Raw genomic sequence first — 20453 nt, forward strand, 5'->3', positions numbered from 1 at the left:
ACCAACGGCTCCTGAGTCCCTAAAAGTGTTGTTTCATACCCTTGAGGAACAAGGTTAGCTGATTACATCATCTCTCAGAAGTTCTCCACAAGAAACTGCTCAGAACTGGTCAAAACTGGACCATACAGGTTGCTCAGTGCTAAGGGTGTGATGCATCTCACCTACCCAGTGTAAAAGGTGCGATGCATACTGGAAAGCCCTTCTGTAGGGTGCGATGGGAGAGAATGGACAAATGGTAGAGACAGTTTGCGAGGTGGATGATCATGGAATCTTCCAGAAACTTCTCTTGTGACACTTGCCTCTCAGAATTCACCCAGGGATGAGTAAGAGATCATCAATCTCCAAGTGGAATCAAGAACTATCATAGAGAAGACGCTAATCAAAATCCCAGAAGCTGACTCACCTCCCTGCAATCATCTATATATGGATCCCTCATCCTAGAGATCCAGAAGCTGGAATTTTGTATCTTGTAAGGAAGTGCTGTTGGTTTCCTGGTGGAATATCATAGTGTTGGGTGATCTAAGCTTTCCATGAGGTGAAGAAGGGCTTCCATGCTGGGAGGATGATGCTGGGTCAGAACATTGGGTTGTAATCCTCTCTTCTAATCTTCATATTAATAAAGTTATTCAAGTTTTCCTCCACATTCTTGTATGTTTGGTGGTATATGCATTTGTGTGGTCAATATATATCTGGTCCTATATTGTTTATGATTGTAGATCTCTGCACTTTGAAGGTATTATGCTGCTTTGACTTTACAGGTACTCTTTGGAGCGGAGTGGTCAAGGGAGAAGCGGCAAAGACCAGTCGGTGATGAGAAAGAACAAGCAAAGAACCGAGCGAAGGATTGAGGTTGGTATTCTTTGATCTTCTCCTATCTACTTCTCATAAAGGAAAGCGAAAGTAAATTTAATATGTTTGTTTCTAAGATAGCTACCCGTCTTAGTGGGACTAGCAGCTCTGCATAGACACTAGATTTCCTGATAACAAAATGGCGACTCCACTGGGGAGCGAATAACTTGTTTGCTTGTCTATACTTGTTTGCTTTATAAACTTACAGATGGAGCTTGAAGTTAAGCCAGCTAGCCTTCGAACTGCATTTGCTATGCAAGTGCAAAGTAGATCAATGTTGCTTCAGTCTATCTCCAGGTTCTGTTTATAAACAGAACAATCGATTTGCAAACATCCTAATTGCCCTAGTGGTGGCTCTAGTAACCTCATTATATCAACCCCTGTGATTTCTATTTACTAACTATCATTAGCTCAGCCTAAATCCCTGAACTAAGCTGCAAACTGTGACCAAGAACCAAGTTGAAGTCTCGTCCCTGGACCATCGCACTTTCTCCTCTTGGGAATCTGGATGCATCACACCTCCCATGTGTAGTAGGTGCACTACATCGCACTTTCCCTATGTTGCAAGTGCGCTGATCAGATAAGACCTCTTCTGCTCTCAGATTTTGGTTTCTTTGTTCACTATCTTCAGCTTTATTCAAGAGTTTTGCTGTCTGTGATCAGTATACCACTGTGGAAACTCCCTTCCTTTGGATGATTCCGCCTCCATAGTACAAAGAATTGTGAATGTTTTTATGTATTGTGCACCATTTACAGTTCTCTTTTATAAAAAGTATCGTAATCAAACTGTCGTCTTTTGATTTGGAAGTGTTGCAAGTGTTGTTTTCAGTCAAAGAAAAGAATTCTATTGTTCTTGATGGTTGATTATACAGTTACTCTTGTATTTGATTTGAATTAGTAGTTTTTCAAGTGTCGAAAGCAGTTTTCAATTCAAAGTCGCAAAGTGTCATCATTATCTTCCTTTCGTTTTTGAAGAGAAATTTGTTAGTACTGTCACTTTGAAAAGATAATTCAGATTTGTACTTAGCATTCTTCTTGTCATTCACACATTAAGAAGGCTGAAAACAAATACATGCATGTGCATTTGCATTTAGACTGCTTGTTGGTTTGATTTAGGACAGTGCATCTAGTGTGTTCTCTCTACTCTATGTTGAAATAATATCATATCTCTTTCTTTAGTAGCTAGGATTTTCATTGCAAAAAGAATATTAAACGATTGTTTATCATCTTAGATTGCATTTTAGGAATTGTATATATACATCACACAGTGAACCTGAAAGGAAAATTTAAGAAGGATCAACTATAAAATAAATTCAATGAACATAAAAACGCTTTGGAACCTAACGCACAACATTTAGAAGTCTAGGCAAGAGACGTATTCTGACGTCGTAAAGCTTGGTAACTATCGCTTTCATTGTTGGTTGGGTGATTCCTCCTCTTTGAGACGACAAGTGCCAGTACGGACTTGTGCTCCCACGTACCGTCGAGTATATATTGAGAGACCACAATAGGCTATATCCTTTATCCATAGGAAGCCGTGTCTGCCGCCCTATTGATCGCAATGCATTGAACACAGTATTCGGGAAGATTGACTGTCGTACCGTAAAAAGTATTCTGCAGTTTTGCGATTGGTTTGGTAATCCCTCTGTCTAGATTTCCAGAGCAGTCTCTTTCGTTCCTTTTCAAACTCCTTAAAGGAAAAGGTCCATCTGAGCACTTGTCACTTCAGGCTAATTAAAAATCGAAGGCAACTAGAGTCATCTTTTTTTTTTTGACTCTTAAAAATTGAAAAAACAAGTTGTGTCAAAGTGTCTAAAATTTATTTTAATCGAAATAACATCACTATTCCTGCATTGGTCTTAGGTTGAGGAAAATGGAGTCCACCAACCAAGGATTTCCCCTTGGAGGAAATCTTAGTCCTTTCTCCTCTTGGGGAGATGTTGGTGCACCTCATATGGCCACATTGTCACTTCCAGGATTGACGATTGGCTTGCCAATATGGCTCTTCTCAACCTCCGTCATTCAGAACACCGTGATTCCTGAACAATCAAGTTAGCAACTAGATGATACTAAAGTTACCCCCCAACCTTCTACTTTGTCCGACTCTCCCTCTCCTCCTTCCTCTTCACTTGATGAAGCTGGTAAAACCAAAAAGCAAGTAACTAAGAAGGAGAAGAAGGGGAAGAAGAAGAAGGAAAAGAATAAGAAGGAGCCAAAGGCAAAAAGGGGTAACCGTGCATCATCTAGCGAAAATCCACACACGGCACCGTCCAAGCCTAAATCTCCATGTGTCATTTGCAAAGGAGACCACTATCATCGAGATTGTCCTTGCATCCCTCGGATCTTAAGGGACTGGTCTCCTCGTTTGCACAATCCGGTGTCATCAACCTCTGAAGAACATGTTGAAAGTACACCGTCAACTAATGAAAGCGAAGTATTTGGATAAAAAAGGAAATGTAAATTTCCTTGTAAACTGTGTGAAGGTGATCACGTCATCCACCATTGTCCCTTCCTAGACGAAGCTAAAAGAGTCTTGGATAATCGTCCTGCTTCACTGCTACGACTTCCTCCCAGATACAAGAAACTCTTGCCGAGTCCATCACTAGTTGAAAATCCGACTAACACGCCATTGTGGTCGGTTGAAGCATCTATCATTGAAGATAAACCTGCTAAATCCATACTAGATGAAAGTCAAAATGTTGAGGCGGCAGTCGACCCGGTCTTGTCTTCGAAAGGTCCATCTTCAGATGATACAATCACCGAAGAGAATGAGAACAACACTGTTCAAATTCTTTTTGTAAACACAGACTCCGATGAACATGGGGGCAATCTACCCATTCCTTTACCACAGGGAGGAAGTTCATCAAAGTCATATCTGACCATCTATTCGGTCCCACCTCTAAGCAACCTAGTCATTTCCTTCGATTGGAATCTACTAGGCAGACCTCGTTTACTAGCTAATGTACCATTCTGAATCATTGTACAAGCTTACAAAATGGTCATGGTCGGTACCATCATAGATGAAGGGGCTTCTGTGAGTATCCTATCCTCAACTGCTTGGAAAGCGCTTGGTTCGCCATTGCTTCTACTTGAGATGAGAAATCTAACAGGCTTCGACAAAGGAACTAGTCGACCATTAGGGATCCTCCCCAATGTGCCTATAACGTTGAGAAGGAAAATCGTTTATATGAACGTAATGGTAGTCCAAGGACCTCTAGACTATAATCTACTCCTTGGGCATGACTATATTTATTGCATGGGAGCCATTGTCTCCTCACTCTTTCGAGTAATGTGTTTTCCACATGAAGGCCGAGTGGTCCAACTCGTAGACCATCTTTCATTCCCCGGCTCACACATAGCTAATAGTCAAATGCCATCCCTAAATGGTCTTTTCATGCAAGGAATGTCTCATCAATCTCCAGTCCATCCACCTGAAGAACGCGAGTAATTCGGGGGGTCGTGACTGAAACCCAGGGGGCATGCGCCCTGGTCTGCTCCGGCAGGAAAACTCTGGGTATAGAGTAGGTTTCAGTGAAGGATATATGACTGGTCCGACACCCGTCCGTATGGGAAAATGGGATTAGACCGGATAAGATACCTCCATTAGAAGGTATGCCTTTCCTGATAGAACAAATGTTTTGTTTGCAAATTGAGGGGTAACCTATAAAAGGTAGGCCTTTCCTGATAGAGCAAATGTTTTTTTTACAAATTGAGGGGTAACCTCGAAACTCTACTTCACTATACCTGGGGTCATGCAAACCTTTTTCTGTGCAAGTGAAGAGTGACCATTTATTTTCTTAGTTTGTAGGTTCTTAAACCCGTTAAACTCATAGGATTGGTCGTTCCTAGCTTACATCAAGAAAGGATACGGAGCAAAGCTTCGAAAGGTGCAAGCTCCATAAAAATGGAATCTATCGATGAGACATCCTTATTATATGACTGGAACGAGCAGTTTTTATGTGAAGTTCAAGCTCGTTAAAAATTAAACCTAAGCAATGAGAAAATGTTTCCTCGGAGTTTAAGCTCATTAAAAGATGAACCAATTTCCGGTAAATAACCATTGTGAATGCATTATCATCAGCTTTTGAGCCTTGGTCGTGTTCTCATAATCACCTCCACTCTGTTTTAGCCGATCATATGCCTCCATTTGATTGTTTACCCCTTTTGAGGAATAGCTACGAAGAGTGATCCTCTTAGCCATCCTCGTGACACTGCCGTGATTGGAAAATTCCAAACCTTACCTAGAATCAGCTACTACCTGAAATTATCACTCGTTCCTCAAAAAACGAGTCTCTCTTAAGCTCTTTTCATCTGACTCGTAAAATATGAAAATATTGCCGAGCGGTTGGCCTCTCCAGCTTGTTAAAGCTATTAGGAGTGCTATCCCTCCTCTAGATTTTAATCTTTTTGGACCTGAGGGATTATTACACAAAACGATCGAGTGCTTGTTTTGTTCGGCTCATTAAAATTATCAAAAATTCATCCCTTTCGTATTATTTTATACCTTTTTGGACTTAAGGGATTATATGACGAAAAAGGATTATTGGAGTTTCCTTTACATCCCTTTCAAACTCTCTAAAATTGAAAAGGACTGAGTTATCTTTGTCGTTAAACTCGTTAAAACCAATAGCGACAAACTTGTCCATATAGACAAGAACGAGTTTCACTATCGCTAGGCTCGTTAAAACATAGCGACGGGTTTGCCCGAAGGGAAAATTATAGAACAAGCATATGTTATCCTCCTCAAGCTTGATAAAAATAAAGAGGTACTGGTCAGCAATGACTGGGGAAAAATTGGGAAGAAAACTTGAAGAAACTTTATTGGTAGCAAAGTCGCTCTTGAACATGACACTTTCACTCCATGTCTGAGTCGGGTTGGGTTATTCCGTTCACCGGTCATATTACCATTGGTCCATCGTACCATCCATCTTTGGGGTTAACGCTACCAATCCATTTCAAGTGTCGCCAATATGTTCAAGAGAAGTCGATCAGAGAATTCACCAACCCATCTTGTGTCTCATCCACTGCAATACCTTTACGCTTCATTCTTTCATGACCGCCACCCTGAACCCTATATCATCATATCATTTTCACCTCCAAAAGTCATTTGCTTCATTCCGTGTCATAGATGTGGGATTCATTAAGGCCCTCCTACGACGGGTCACTTCTTGTCGACATCAGTGCATTATCCAAGAAGTCGTTCTAGGAACAACCCTTTTAGTACTTTGAAGCTTGCATGCCTCAATGGCAAGTTTCTCACTTTCGGCCACATGTTTACATCAATGGACTTCGACCGAGAGATTTTGTGTGGTGTTCGACGCCAAGTCCCATTTTCACACCGCGCGAATTGTATTGTCATACCTTGAGGGTCATCATCATTATTGGTGATTCCTCTCGCGCCTGTTAACAGCTTACATCATTGGCTGGTAATCAGGCGATGTCTTTCCATGTTCGACACTAGAACATTTTTCACATGGATCGACTTGTACTTCGGGCAAAGATTGGACGAGTTTGAAGACCTCGGATCTGGTTTCATCCATCCGAGCTACGATATATTCAGGAAAATAAAGGCATAAAATGTACATCATTGCTGCATAGATGATCATCCGAATCAAAGGATGATGGCTCTATCAGAATCATCAGTCTGCCACACAGACAGTTTTCTGTCCTATGTACATGAAAATGAATTTATAAAGCTGAGCATGGGAATGCTCGCCTCAGCTAGATCATGAAAATATTATGAAGTTAATGTATTGTATTTTACCTTATTACAGGTCACCTTCCAGTTCGAAAAACCTCGGATCCTCATGATAAAGCATTTCACCCGACATCAAAAGATTAATGACCTCATGCTTTAGGGGGCATTTGTTATAGACATTTTTGGGCACTGCAACCCCAATCATATATGTCCATAAAGCAACGGCTCCTGAGTCCCTAAAAGTGTTGTTTCATACCCTAAAGGAACAAGGTCAGCTGATTACATCATCTCCCAGAAGTTCTCCACAGGAAACTGCTCAGAACTGGTCAAAACTGGACCATACAGGTTGCTCAGTGTTAAGGGTGCGATGCATCTCGCCTGCCCATTGTAAAAGGTGTGATGCATACTGGAAAGCCCTTCTGTAGGGTGCGATGGGCGAGAATGGACAAATGGCAGAGACAGTTTGCGAGGTGGATGATCATGGAATCTTCCAGAAACTTCTCGTGTGACACTTGCCTCTCTAAATTCGCCCAGGGATGAGTAATAGATCATCAATCTCCAAGTGGAATCAAGAACTATCAGAGAGAAGACACTAATCAAAATCCCAGAAGCTGACTCACCTCCCTGTAGTCATCTATATATGGATCCCTCATCCCAGAGATCCAGAGGCTGGAATTTTGTATCTTGTAAGGAAGTGTTGTTGGTTTCCTGGTGGAATATCATAGTGTTGGGTGATCTAAGCTTTTCATGAGGTGAAGAAGGGCTTGCATGCTGGGAGGATGACGCTGGGTCAGAACAATGGGTTGTAAACCTCTCTTCTAATCTTCATATTAATAAAGCTATTCAAGTTTTCCTCCACATTCTTGTATGTTTGATGGTATATGCATTTGTGTGGTCAATATATATCTGGTCCTATATTGTTTATGATTGTAGATCTCTGCACTTTGAAGGTATTATGCTACTTTGACTTTACAGGTACTCTTTGCAGCGGAGTGGTCAAGGGAGAAGCGGCAAAGACTGGTCAGTGAGGAGAAAGAACAAGCAAAGAATCGAGCGAAGGATTGAGGTTGGTATTCTTTGATCTTCTCCTATCTACTTCTCATAAAGGAAAGCGAAAGTAACTTTAATCTATTTGTTTCTAAGATAGCTACCCGTCTTAGTGGGACTAGCAGCTCTGCATAGACACTAGATTTCCCGATAACAGTTCTGAAGCTGATACCCAACAAAATACAGTCTGTCTTCTTTCTGTCACTTTTTAACAACTTTGAATCAGATGCTCCGAGCGAGAGTTATGATGATTTTCCCTAGGTCACCTCTTTTGGATGTAATTCGGGAGCCTGCAGAAACCCTAAATGTATTGAACTATATCTCCACAAATAGCGAAACAAGATCTGAAATTTGGCGCCAAAGATGCACCACGATTACGGCTCAAATCGGTTTTAATTTCAACGTCTGAACCTTCGTAGAAAACAAATTATAGCGAAAATTCCATGATGGCTTGTCTTAGATTGAATTTTGGAGCTTGCAAAAACCCTAGTTTCCTCAGATCATATCTCCAAAAATATAGCGAGAAAAGATCTGAATTTTGGAGCTGAGGTTCCAAACAATTTCCGCTAAAATGGGTTTTTGTTTTAGCTTCTGAAACTTTGTAGCGAAAAAGTTATAGCGAAACTTCCACGCTGACCTATTTGGAGTAGCGAAACCCTAGAATCCAAAGCTCTGATACCAAATGTTATGAAACCAACTCACAAAAAGATAGGAAAGAAAGATAAACGCCTTAGAATTCAGCCTCTTCGAGAGGGAAACCTCCTTTACATTACACAAATGAACAATTCTTCGATGATACAAATGACAAGACCTCCTTTCTATAGGAGTCTAAGGGGTCATAATATAATCAGAGCCGACATAACAATGATAATGTAAGGGCACAATAATAACAATAGTGGGCTTCTATGGGGCACAATAATAACAATATGGGGACTACATGGCACAACAATATAATAAGGGGGTTGTACTAATAACAATAAGGGGTTATGCTAGTAGTATAGGGACTTAACAAACTCTTCGACATCCTCACGATGGTCGACGGTGGTGAACTGATGCCAAGCTTGGTAGTTCGCGATGGTGTCTATGTACTCTGTGGTTACATCTTTCTAGAAACGAACTCTTGCCTTCGTTGCATCCAGGTACATTGGTTTGGATCTTATTTCCAACTCGTCTCATAACATATGCATCATTGTCTTGAGTTTTTCTGGACCAACGACATACTGATGCATAGTGTTCGCGCTGATCGCCAAGTCTGCACAGGTGGCTATGCACATCAACTCGTCAAAGTACGTGTCGAGCTCCAATCGGACTTGATTCTTTGTCTTTTCCTTGGTGAGTGTCCCAATAGATGTGATCACATGGACTTTCACAACAACATCCACTTTTGAACACCCATGCATGTGAAGCCTGTAAACTATTGATGAGCTGTGGGAGTTCCTCATAGTTTTGGATCTGACTTCAGATGCATGCCTTCAACTCAACCGCCTTGGGCTTCATCAACTTCGGAAAGTGTAATGAGGCTCCCTTGTATCTCATTGTCCATGTTTTCATGCGGTTGAAAACTAATCCAGTGGATATTGGTGGCCACCCACCTATTCCACATGGACCTCCACCATTATTTCTTTCAGTTTTTCAGTTTCCTTATTTGTAGCACAATTTACTATTTTTGGCAGTTTTTTGGGTCCTAAACTTTTGGAGCCACTTTGAGGCCGTAAACAATGTTTTTTGGGAAATATGGGAGCAACATGGGTCCATGGAGTGATGTTCCTTCCTCAAAAGTTGTAGTCCTCAGAAAGATATTTGTAACGAGGTATTGTGCACGTCAAACGGAGATCATGTGCCAAAGTTACGACCCCAAGAAGTTGATGTACCAATTTACCCAAAACAGGGCCCATAGTTTGGTGCTTCATCTCCTAGGGTTAGGTTTTTGGATGTTTAGGGTTTTCCATTACTTCTCAACAATAAATAGGCCTTCGAACCCCATTGTAAGATAGTTCAGAGGCATGTAGCTGCCACATCTCTTCTCAGAGATAAGCTACCATCGCTCGAGCTAGTTTATTTCAATTTCTGTTTGCAAGCATATTTCAATGTTTTACATCAATGAAATGAAGTATTATTTCTATTGCATCTCTGTATTTATGGTCATATATGTAATCTGTTGCGTTCCTGTTTAAATCTAGATCAACAACAGTATGCAGGGTTGAGATGGAGAACTGCCTTATGCATGGTACCAAATCTGGAATACAACATTCGCATGACTGTCTTAAGGGACAATACTTCATCTAGTATCACCTTCTTCAACTCTGATATGGCGAATTCTATAACCTATTCTCCTCCCTTCTTGGTCGTCTGTAACTCCTTCGCCATTCACTCATTCTCTGTTATCAAGAAGTGAACACTCGAGCTAGTGGCTTCGACATATGCTCCGGTAGCATCGACTCTTAAAGTACCCAGTGAGCTCCTTTCCAAGGGCACTGAAAGGAAAGAACATAGATTTTAGTAAAAACTTGGTTTAACTTTAATCTTTCAAGAAAAGTTAATCAAATGAGCTAAATTTGGTTACAAGCTCATCTTAATTTCCACCTATGGACGTGGGCCTTGATTCTAGCATACAGACGGGTAAGCTCTATTTAACTTTTCAACTGTAAGGTGCATATCAATGATATAATAATTGTTCATGTATATCCTCTTTAAATACAGTCACCTCGAGCTAATGGAAAATAAATATAAGCCCTGTCATTAGAAGAAATATTTAAAGGGAAATTTGTTCTATGTAAACAAGTACTTAAAAACATTGATTGTTTCATCTTTAACTACCGTCACTGTATTGAGTTAACAAAACATGATTTCATGCTGAAACATGTAAGGAAAATAAGATTATTCTATTCATTACATACAAATAAAAATTGAAGACAAACATAGTTGAAACCTGGTGCTAATCTGAAAAATAAAAACATTATCCGCATCATTTTTCATTTGTAATCTCGGCCGCAAGAGTTCACACGATCAATTCCCCTGGGAAAAGTAATAAAATGATGTAGTGGTTGTGGAGGAGGGAATGCCCACACGTATTCAACTAGTGTGGCGAGGAAGAGGCCCCTGATTAAGAGAGGCTCTGTGTAACGATGGCATATCATTGTACCCAATTGTAACTGAAAATATTGGTTTTCAATATGATGGTAGACGTTATTATAATCGTCTAACACCAAAATCAAAATATGGAGATAAATAGTGATTAATTGAGTGACAAAGCATGTGTGAGGATGGAAGATGATGAGGCAACATCATTGAAGGGTAAAAGAAATATATAAATGAGAGGGTAATAATGGGAGGGAAATAGAGTGGGAGATATGATGCAATCTTTTCCCATAGGATTAAGTCTTGGCATAAAGGCTCTTGCTCAGAGGCTTCGAGCCTCTTCCTCACCAGATTAGTTTTCCTAGGATGACTAGTTGGATATGTTGGCTGGGGATGAATGCATGCCCCTTGAAATCGTATGGAAAAGTGAGAATGAATGATACGAAAGTTCTCTCCTCAATGGTAGTGGGCACCATCCTCATGAATGAGAACAGATGGTACAAGCCACCTTTAGACAAAAGTAAAGTTAAAAAGAAGCAGAGAGACAGACTCACAATGGCGTAGTTCAGAGGTTTCTTGGGATAATGACCCTCTCTTGCTTGTGTGGGGATTCTCAAGATGAAAGAAACAAAAGTTTCACTGATGTTTTCCTTTATGTTCCTTAGTATGGAATGCGATATTTGATTTTAGTGAATTTTTAAACAACCTCATCCATTTGTCACCTAGAGTTCATGTAATTCATGTAGAAAAGTGACATAACTCTTCCTCCACCAGTGTTTTTCCTATACTTGTCCCTTTTTTCCTTACTATGTAATTTAATTTTTGTTTTGAGTGAATTTTTTAACAACATATTCCATTTGTCACTTAGAGTTCATGTAATTCATGCATAAAAATGACTTACCTCCTCCTCCACCAGTGTTTTTTCCTATACGAGGAGTTGCGTAAGCCTGTGTTTTGATTTTCTCAATTCAAACTCATATCTTATGACTTGGTATGTACTAACATGTTCTTAAGATTTGTTTATGTTCAACTTTACCCCTTCAATACATTTCTCAAATCTTTGGCATTCCTTTCAAATCAAATTAGTCGCATTTCAAGCATTTAGGAATGCCAATTTCAAATTGTCTTATGAAGGCTGAGGTGTGGAAAAAATATGTAGACAAAATGAAGAGGAAAATGTAGCACTAGGGAATGCAATGGATTAATTTGGTTGGGAGGATAAATTTGATTAAGTCAATTGTCCGCCCTCCCCTTATACTAATACACAATTGTGGAAGCTCCAACTGGGATCCAAAAGAAAATTGAGTTAATCATAAGGAAGTTCCTCTGGCAGGGAGGTAAAACAGAGACAAAAAGATTAGGTTTAGTAAGCTGGTATCATGTAACACTTCCTTATGAAAAAGGAGGAATATCTATCATGCATCCAGTTTTGATGAACTCAACTTGAGGAGGAAAACTCATATGGAGGCTAATAACTGCAGAAGCTTCATGGTGGAAGCAAGTTTTAGAGCATAAATACATTAACACCTCACGACATTAGTTTTTCACCTCCTAGATTCCTAATAGACCATGTTCGAAAATTTGGAAGCTATGCAAAAAAGATCTTCCCTTTATACAAGCCAATTCTTCTAGAATCCTTGGGGGAGGACAAGAAATAAACATCTCTACATATAGCATTATGGGTAAGCCTTCTCTCTCTTCCTTACAAGACATTCAATATCTCGAGTTATGGCTTCAAAATAAAGGCATTTTAAAATCAAATCAAATGTCATCCTAGAATCAACATGACAATATATGGGACAAATGGAATCTTCCTACAGTCCCCCCTAAGATTCTCCATCAAAGGAACCTCCTCTTCCACCATATTAAGGGAGTGACTCCTATTTGTTTTAGGAAACAATACAATTTCAAATGGAAGCCAACTGGAAGAGATTATTCAGTCAAATCTGGAGATGGAAAATTCCAAGATGGTATTGAGTAATAGCCCATATACCCCCTTTGGAAAATTGTTTGGAAATATGAAAATCTCCTTAAAGTCAAAGTCTTCATATGGATAATGCTCAAGGGGAATATTCTCACAACTGAAAATCTCAGAAAATAAGGCGTCCATGGTCCTTCAATCTTCCCTTTTTTATTTAAAGTTGAGGAATCCATTCATCATCTTTTCATTTCATGCAAATTCTCAAATAATTGCTAGTAAGCCTTGGTAAGTCCTCTCCAAGTCCAATTAAATTCCACTCTTAGCATATATGAATTCTTTGTCAATTGAAAGCTGAGTTATACTTATTCTTTCAAAAGCAAAATCATGCTTAAATGCTTCTAGACTATCCTCCCGACCTTTTTATGTTGGAAGCGTTAGTTATCAAGGAACAAATATATATTTCAAAACAAAAAGCCTGAAACCAGGAAAGTCTTGGCCAAAACTTGGAGTCTTTCCATGGAAACCATTTTCTCCAAAGGTAACAATAAAATATATATCAAGCTATTACAAAATGAAGAGAGACATTGGTTCAACTTTGTCTTGGATAGATCACCCCACATTGTCTATCTACCCATGAGAAATCTTCTCAGTTCAGTTAATTGGAAGGTGCGTTTGAAAGATCAGACTTTCAAGGATTGGCTAAAATCTCTTAGGTGGACTTGCCTCTTCTTTGATGGTGCCTCTAAATCAAATCTCGGTCGAGCTAGCACTGGAGGTTTCATTATCGATCATCTTGGATCAAAATCAATGTCAATCAATTGGGGTTAGGTATTGAACCTAACAACAAGGATGGGGCATGTGGCTTCCTTCTCGGTGTTCAGATCCTTTGTGAGCGCAATTTCAAAAATATGATAGTCATTGGAGATTCAATTATCCTCATTCATCAGATGGTAAAAAATACAATTCCAAATAATTCTGACTTTGGGAAAATAGTCTCTCAAATTCAACATCAAATGAGGATTTTGGGAGACGTCTCCTATTATCACGTCTTCAGAGAAAATAATGGTAGGGTGGACGAATTGGAAAAAAATGCATGTTTGAGACCTTGAGGAGAGGCTAGGATCAACGAGGAGATTTTTATCAAGTATATTACCTAGTTTCTTACTTGATGACATGCAAGAAAGGACTCCAGTCATAATCATTTCCAAAAATTGCCCTTTCCACTTTGGCGACAAACCCTTCAGAAACCCTCAGCATATCCTTATCAGTCAAAGCTCTAATTTCCAAGTGAATAGGAGTATCTTCTCGAGCTATTCTCCTTCGAAATTTACTCAGATCACAATTGTTCACTTGACTCATACAGTTCTCATGACGGTAACCTTCTCTCTCCCTTCCATAAATTCTCCTCATTTCTCCCCTCTGAGGCCCATTCTTTCCTCTAGCATGCAACCTCCCTCTGAGTCTCTTTCCTTATCTTCTTATTTGTTCTCTCTGCCCCGTGGTGCTTCTTGTCTCACTCTGCAACCCAATTGCACTTAGAACCATCAGAATCTCTAGAAATAACAGTTCACCCCTCTGCCCTCTCCTCCTTTCACCCAATGGCTTCGATTCATGGTTGTCCCCATTGTAGCTCCCTCAAAGAAGAACTCGAATAGGTCAAAAATCTGCATAATCAGTGGAAGGAGCGTTGCTCCTCAGAGTTGGGGTTCTTATATCATTAATGCACCACGCTCATAAATTCTCTTGACAAGATTGTCCAATGTTGGTCCCATATCGAACAAGCCCTACACTCTCTGCAAGACATGGTCAAAAATAAATTTGTTGAGAATTCAAGCTCTAATGGTCAAAGCGACGTACATCCAGAGAAAGAGGAAAAATCCATCCATCAAGAGTAGGAGGAGTAGACAAACCCAACTCCGCCCCAGACCCCGTGACTTTTTTTCTCTCTAGTGTTTTGTTTCTCATTATAGTGAACAATGAAAAGTAAATGTATTCTTCTATTACAACAATATGTTAGAATCTACAAGTTAAATGTTGTAGGTAAAACAAGTGTTTTTCATTTTCACGTAAATGGAGGAAAACACAAATCTAGGAGTTTTTCTCTGGTTCCCCTCGTAAATTGCTTAACATTGTACCAAGGTGTTAGCCTCTTTTTTTTTTTCAAATGAATATATCATAACTGACCCTGTTGAAAAAGGAAAGAAAAAAGAAATATTATTTTTAAAGTAACTTATTTTGTTTATATTCAGTTATATGTCATTCTTTTAATTAATAAATGATGAATATATTACGTTCAATGGTGCCATCACTTGAGTTATAACAAATTGAGTTTGCTAATGTTTCCTTTGCTTTCAATAAAAGATTGAAAACTGAATCTTGCAAAACACTCATATTCCAACTGTAGGATGACATGGTGCAAATTACAATATTGTTTGCCCATATGCATTCTAGTTTAGATTTACTCATCTTTTGTATATTGCCTTTTTATTTTGTATTTGACTTATACAACAAAGAAACAAAGTTCTTAGTCTTTTACATGTGTTTTCCTCGTGATGTTGCAGGAAGAGTAACAATTTAAATCTACTCTTAGAAGAGTAACAATTTAATTCCACTGTTTCCCTCGGGGCTTTTCCTTTACAACATGTACTGCAATTGCTAATTTTATAAACATTAAAACAAGTTAATTATAATTAAATTTATCTAATTATTAAAAATGAATATTTTTTATTATAAATATTTTAAGATCCTTCTTCGACTAGTAATTTTTCTCTGAACTCCCCTACTTTCAAATTCGCTTCGATATCTCAGGTGCTTATTGTTGATTCATGGATTGACATGGAATATTTTTTATTATAAATATTTTAAGATCTTCGACTAGTAATTTTTCTTTGAACTCCCCTACTTTCAAATTCGTTTCGAAATCTCAGGTGCTTATTGTTGATTCATGGATTGACATGGAATATTTTTTATTATAAATATTTTAAGATCCTTCTTCGACTAGTAATTTTGCTTTGAACTCCCCTACTTTCAAATTCGCTTCGAAATCTCAGGTGCTTATTGTTGATTCATGGATTGACATGGAAAGCAGCTGCTACCGTAGTGTTGAAGGATGAGATTGACATAGAACTGTTTTTTTCCAAATTACGGTGCATCCATGATGATGGCTAATCTTCGCGAAACCCAAAACATGGAAAACAAAAATTAACGACCCGTTAAGCAGTGTTATTTCCTTAACAAAAATTAACCACCCGTTAAGCAATGTTATCTCTTTGTCCTTATCTCCACCGAAGTCATGTCATCCGTCCAATTTTAAGAATATTGCGAAATTTACAATCAAATAGAGATAATAAACAAATCACAACCACTCATCCCATTCCATTTCTGATCACATGACAGCCTCTATGAACCATTCATCTATTCCATTTCTGGTATCATCTCATAAAGCTAGAGCTCCTGCCCATGATGAGTTGATGTGTTGCCGGGTGCCCTGAGCAATGGGATGAGAAAAAGGAATGGATATGGAATGGGATGAAGTGTACTTTTAAAGCCATGGGCTTGGCAACAGAGATTATCATCTCGTAAAGCTGAAGTTCATGGAGTCCATAAATGGCAGCCTGTATGCGCTCTATTGGCTCAATCCGCCGTGCAACAGATCAACTCATCACTTAAATCTGCAGCACTCCAGCTTTATGAAATGATACTCTCTGCCACCATAACTCATTTCTTTATCATCCACAGCAAGTGGATGATGATTTATAGAAAGTTATGAGAGTCTCGGGCCGGGGCGTAGACCAGATGGAGGTTAATATGATCTGGCAGAGACCTTCAGCCGATGGAGTCATGATGAAGGTAATTCCACCATAACTCATTGCTTTATCATCCACAGCAAGTGGATGATGATTTATGGAAAGTTATGAGTCTCGGGAGTGGAGCAGATGGAGGTTAATATGATCTGGCAGAGTCCTTCAGCCGATGGAGTGTTGATGAAGGTAAGTATGGCAGAGACCTTAGTTCTTAATTAATAATAAGATTTATAATTTCAAGGGCTATTGTTGGTTTTTATTTTCATATCTTTATTTTTTTATTTCAAAGAAGGGTGAATCAGTCTTTCATTTCATATTTCTGATCATTTTCATGAAAATTAACCATAATGGCTGGTTCCAAACTTATATTATAAAATAGTATAAATGCGGTATGAATCCAGAAACTTGTTTGCAGCTTAATAAGTTCATCTATGCTTTGCATTTCCATTAAAAAAAGTTACACTATTTCTCCATGCGTGTATCATCCTTGTATAAGGGTCATGCTAATCTTCTCAGTATCCTTCCAAATTTATTGGCTATCTTCGAAAAGACATAATAAATTTACTTATCCATGATTGGGGACAAGGAGCGTGTGAAATTGCTGAAAAGAAGCGACCAAGGAACGGGAGAGTCTTAATTGTGGAAGCAATTGTTGGAGGAGGAAGAAGCTGAAAATATGTCGAGGAGATAGGGTTTCTTATTTAACATTGAGACGATGGTCTATACAGCCGGGTGGGAAGGAGAGAACAGGGGAAGGAATTGAAAGGGCTGTTTCGGAGGGCAGGCTTCAAGAGCTACACCGTCATGAAGCTGCCTTTTTCTCAAGAGCTCACAGTGCTGTCCAAGTCCGAATAAGCTGTTGCGCTCCAGATTATTGTGGTTAATGTTACTAGGAGGGCTCATAGTACCGTCCGAATCCTAATAACCTGTGGCACTCACGATAAATGTGGTTAATTTTGATTTATATATAATTAGTATGAATTATGGGGTTGTAGTTAATTTTGATTTATATATAATTAGATTGAATTATGGGGTTGCTGGTATAATTGCTAATTAGCTGTATAGATTTACACCCAGAGATTTGATTGCCTTAAACGCTGGTTAGATTTCTGGTTTATATATAATTATATAATTTAAATTTAAATTATATATTGCATTTTCTAATATATAAATATATTTGATCTGGAAAATTATTATGAGAAATTGGATTGTATAGTAGATTTTAAACAAAACTAATCAACAAAAATATACATAAAAAAATATTAATACTTAGAATATTAAAATTACTCTAAATATTTTAATCATAAAAATTTTATATTTTTTTTATTTTTTTATATAATATATATTCTATATAGTTGATATTGATTTTTTTAATTTTTTATATTTTTATATAATATATGTCATATATAATTGACATTTAAATTATTAAGCTGTAAGGCCTTTTGAGAACAACTCTCTCTGTGTACTGCTCTGTACCATGTATAGAATGTTAGAGGATTGATGATAGTTAGACGATTGAAGATATTTAAGTCGTAAGATAATAATTAATAGTAAAAAAAAATTATAATTAGGGTGTTAATGGTCATAGTTTAACGTGGAGGCTTATTCCCCTCTACGTTCTCAGAACAGAGTTTCTTGATGCTTTTACTTGGATTATTCTATTTGTTTATCACTTCTTCCCAAAACCTTCCCCTAGGTTCTCAGAAGAGAGCTTCTCTTGCCGGGATTATTCTATTTGTTCATCAATTCTTTCCAAAACTAACGAAAATTTTCTTAGAGTTCCTATTCATTTTTTCAGGGTCTCGCTTTTCTTGCACGGTTTCGCTGTTGCAGCTTTTACTTTCTCGCTGCACTTCTGATGCTTCTCCAAACTCTTAAGTGACTTTAATGAATGAGGTAAATGGATCTTTTCGCCCTTTGTTTTTCACAGAAGGAAGGATTGCCCTTAAACAAAGCCCGAACCTCAGATGTCTCACTAATTTAAGCATCATGAAAATAATATTTTAATATAAATAGCCTCGTACAGGAGAATAAGCTGTAAATAACCATCATGCCTAACAATGAATTAACAATGACAAAGATGGTGCAGAGAAGCATAAAATCTTTAATGTTTAACTAATAAAATCTTTAATGTTTAACTAAGAAATTGTTATTCTTGGAAAACACATATATTTAAATATAAGACGTTTGAATTGGTCGAAATCCTTAACCTTTTTAGTTATGGTATTCTATGGACTGTTTTCTTACAGAGGCAAGCATGTTATTCTTGGACTCACCTGTTGGAGTTGGATTCTTCTATTCAAATACGTTCTCCGAATTGAAGTGTCTCGGAGACAAAATTACAGGTAACATTTTAGCGTTCACCCTGCTTTGATTTCACATTTTTTAAACTTTGAGTCGTGTTAAGCTCATGTCTAAAAGCGTTGAATAAACTTCTAGTCGAACTGAATTTGCAACTAAAGACAATTACGGTTTTCTGTTAAATTGGTTGGAAAGGTTTCCAGCATACAAGTCTCTCGAGTTTTACATAACAGGAGAGAGTTGTGCAGGTAATTTGATTTAAGAGTTTATGTATATTTATATTTTAAATTATTCTAAAACATCTTCCTATGCTGCATTATTATAATATACATCTTCCAATTTAATTCATTTGAAAGAGTTCCATGTTTATGAACATAATTGATTATATCAAATTACACTATGAGGTCGGATGTTACCTAATCAAAGTGATTTTCTGATGTTGTGGTTGGCTCTATCATTTTTTCTCAGAGCTTGTAGAGGTGATATTTGATCCCAACAACGGCACAAACAAGGACACCGTCATTAATCTCAAAGGCTTCATGGTAAACACTTCCAAAAAAATTTCAGTTTCAAATCTCCACTCATGTATAAGTGTACTCACAATATTTGTTATTTGAATTCACATAAGATTACAACTGACAAGTGCTTTTGCGTTTCATTCCACTTGGACCGACTTACTGTCCATCGCTTTTCTGCAATCAACCGTTTCATTAATTAATTTCTAGATATGACTCAGGTTGTCTGCTCTAGGTAACGAAGTGTTAATGGAAGGTTCGAGGACTAAACCCAATACTGTTTTAGGTCTGGACTTTAGAGAGGGATAGTCACAGAAGTTTGAGAATATTTCAACCAAATAATAAGCCGTGATAACCATCACTATGTGCATTTAAATTGTCAAGAGGGAGATACAAAGTCTCATCAATATTATCACCTGAATCTGATCATTTTGATTAGTAAATTACAAAAAGGCCTTAGGTAATTACTAGTATTAATTTATTATTCTTAATTTGGAGTTTATAAAAAATTAATAATAATATTGTGGGAAGAATTACCGCACTTCTATGGAATCCGTAATTTCCACCCTTGGGATCCACCTTTATGGAATCTGTCAGTTGTTTGAGGGAGGTGCTCGAAGAATCACTCCACCTTTATGGAATCTGTGATTTCCACCGTTGAGATCCTAGTTACTCGTTTGGAAATTTACCAATACTTACAGGTTTTGGTGTCATTGTGAGCACCAAGGGGGGGGTGTTGGAAGAATCACCGCACCTCTATGGAATCCATAATTTCCACCCTGGGTGTAAGGTCCTCGGGTAGCCGAGCGCGGTTGGGCAAGCGGGCGCGGTTGGGTGCAGCGAGCTGAGCCGCACGACGGACAGAACACGCGGGCGCACAAGCGGGCGAGCGCGTGAGTTGGAGTGAACGCGGGCAGGCGCACGATGCACGGGCGGGCGCGCGGTGAACAAGGCGAGCGCACGGTGCACGGGCGGGCACGTGGTGAACGAACAACACGCGGGCAGAACGCGGGCGCACGACGAGTTAACCTGCATCACAGAAATGCGACATAACATATGCGACGGAACTTGCGATGAAACGCAAGTCCGATTGGTTTATACCATCCTTGGATCATTTGCGGTGATGGGGTGGCCGACCTACGACAAGGGGGTGTGGCCAACTTGAGGAGCGCCCAAATGATGCGACGGAGGGGTGTGTGGGTGGTCGACTGGGCAGCCCCACCCACACTTACAACACATAT

General features: G+C 38.7%; 1 protein-coding gene and 1 non-coding gene across 15 annotated transcripts in view; one reads left to right on the forward strand and one right to left on the reverse strand.

Annotated features, from left to right (window-relative positions):
* LOC149248137 (serine carboxypeptidase-like 35) overlaps positions 1 to 20453 on the forward strand; it is a 55066-nt gene that overhangs the window by 17107 nt on the left and 17506 nt on the right. For 4 of the 14 annotated variants that reach the window (XM_089458346.1, XM_089458347.1, XM_089458349.1 and 1 more), the window contains 4 exons: positions 18195 to 18292; positions 18646 to 18741; positions 18893 to 18945; positions 19166 to 19339. In XM_089458346.1, coding sequence (XP_089314472.1) covers positions 18288 to 18292; positions 18646 to 18741; positions 18893 to 18945; positions 19166 to 19314 — 303 coding nt within the window. In that variant the 5' untranslated portion in view covers positions 18195 to 18287 and the 3' untranslated portion in view covers positions 19315 to 19339. Of the gene's footprint in view, positions 1 to 758; positions 850 to 7522; positions 7614 to 16027; positions 16583 to 18194; positions 18293 to 18645; positions 18742 to 18892; positions 18946 to 19165; positions 19340 to 20453 lie in introns of those variants that run through there. The other 10 variants (XM_089458348.1, XR_016266648.1, XR_016266651.1 and 7 more) reach the window with 10 other exon arrangements.
* Positions 16848 to 16948, reverse strand: LOC149248140 (U6 spliceosomal RNA). Its single transcript, XR_016267603.1, has one exon. It is a non-coding gene; the product is annotated as a U6 spliceosomal RNA (small nuclear RNA).

This window comes from Pinus tabuliformis, chromosome 7, assembly GCF_031772625.1.
Source record: "Pinus tabuliformis cultivar Carrire ecotype Pingquan chromosome 7, CPIR1, whole genome shotgun sequence".
NCBI lineage: Eukaryota > Viridiplantae > Streptophyta > Pinopsida > Pinales > Pinaceae > Pinus > Pinus tabuliformis.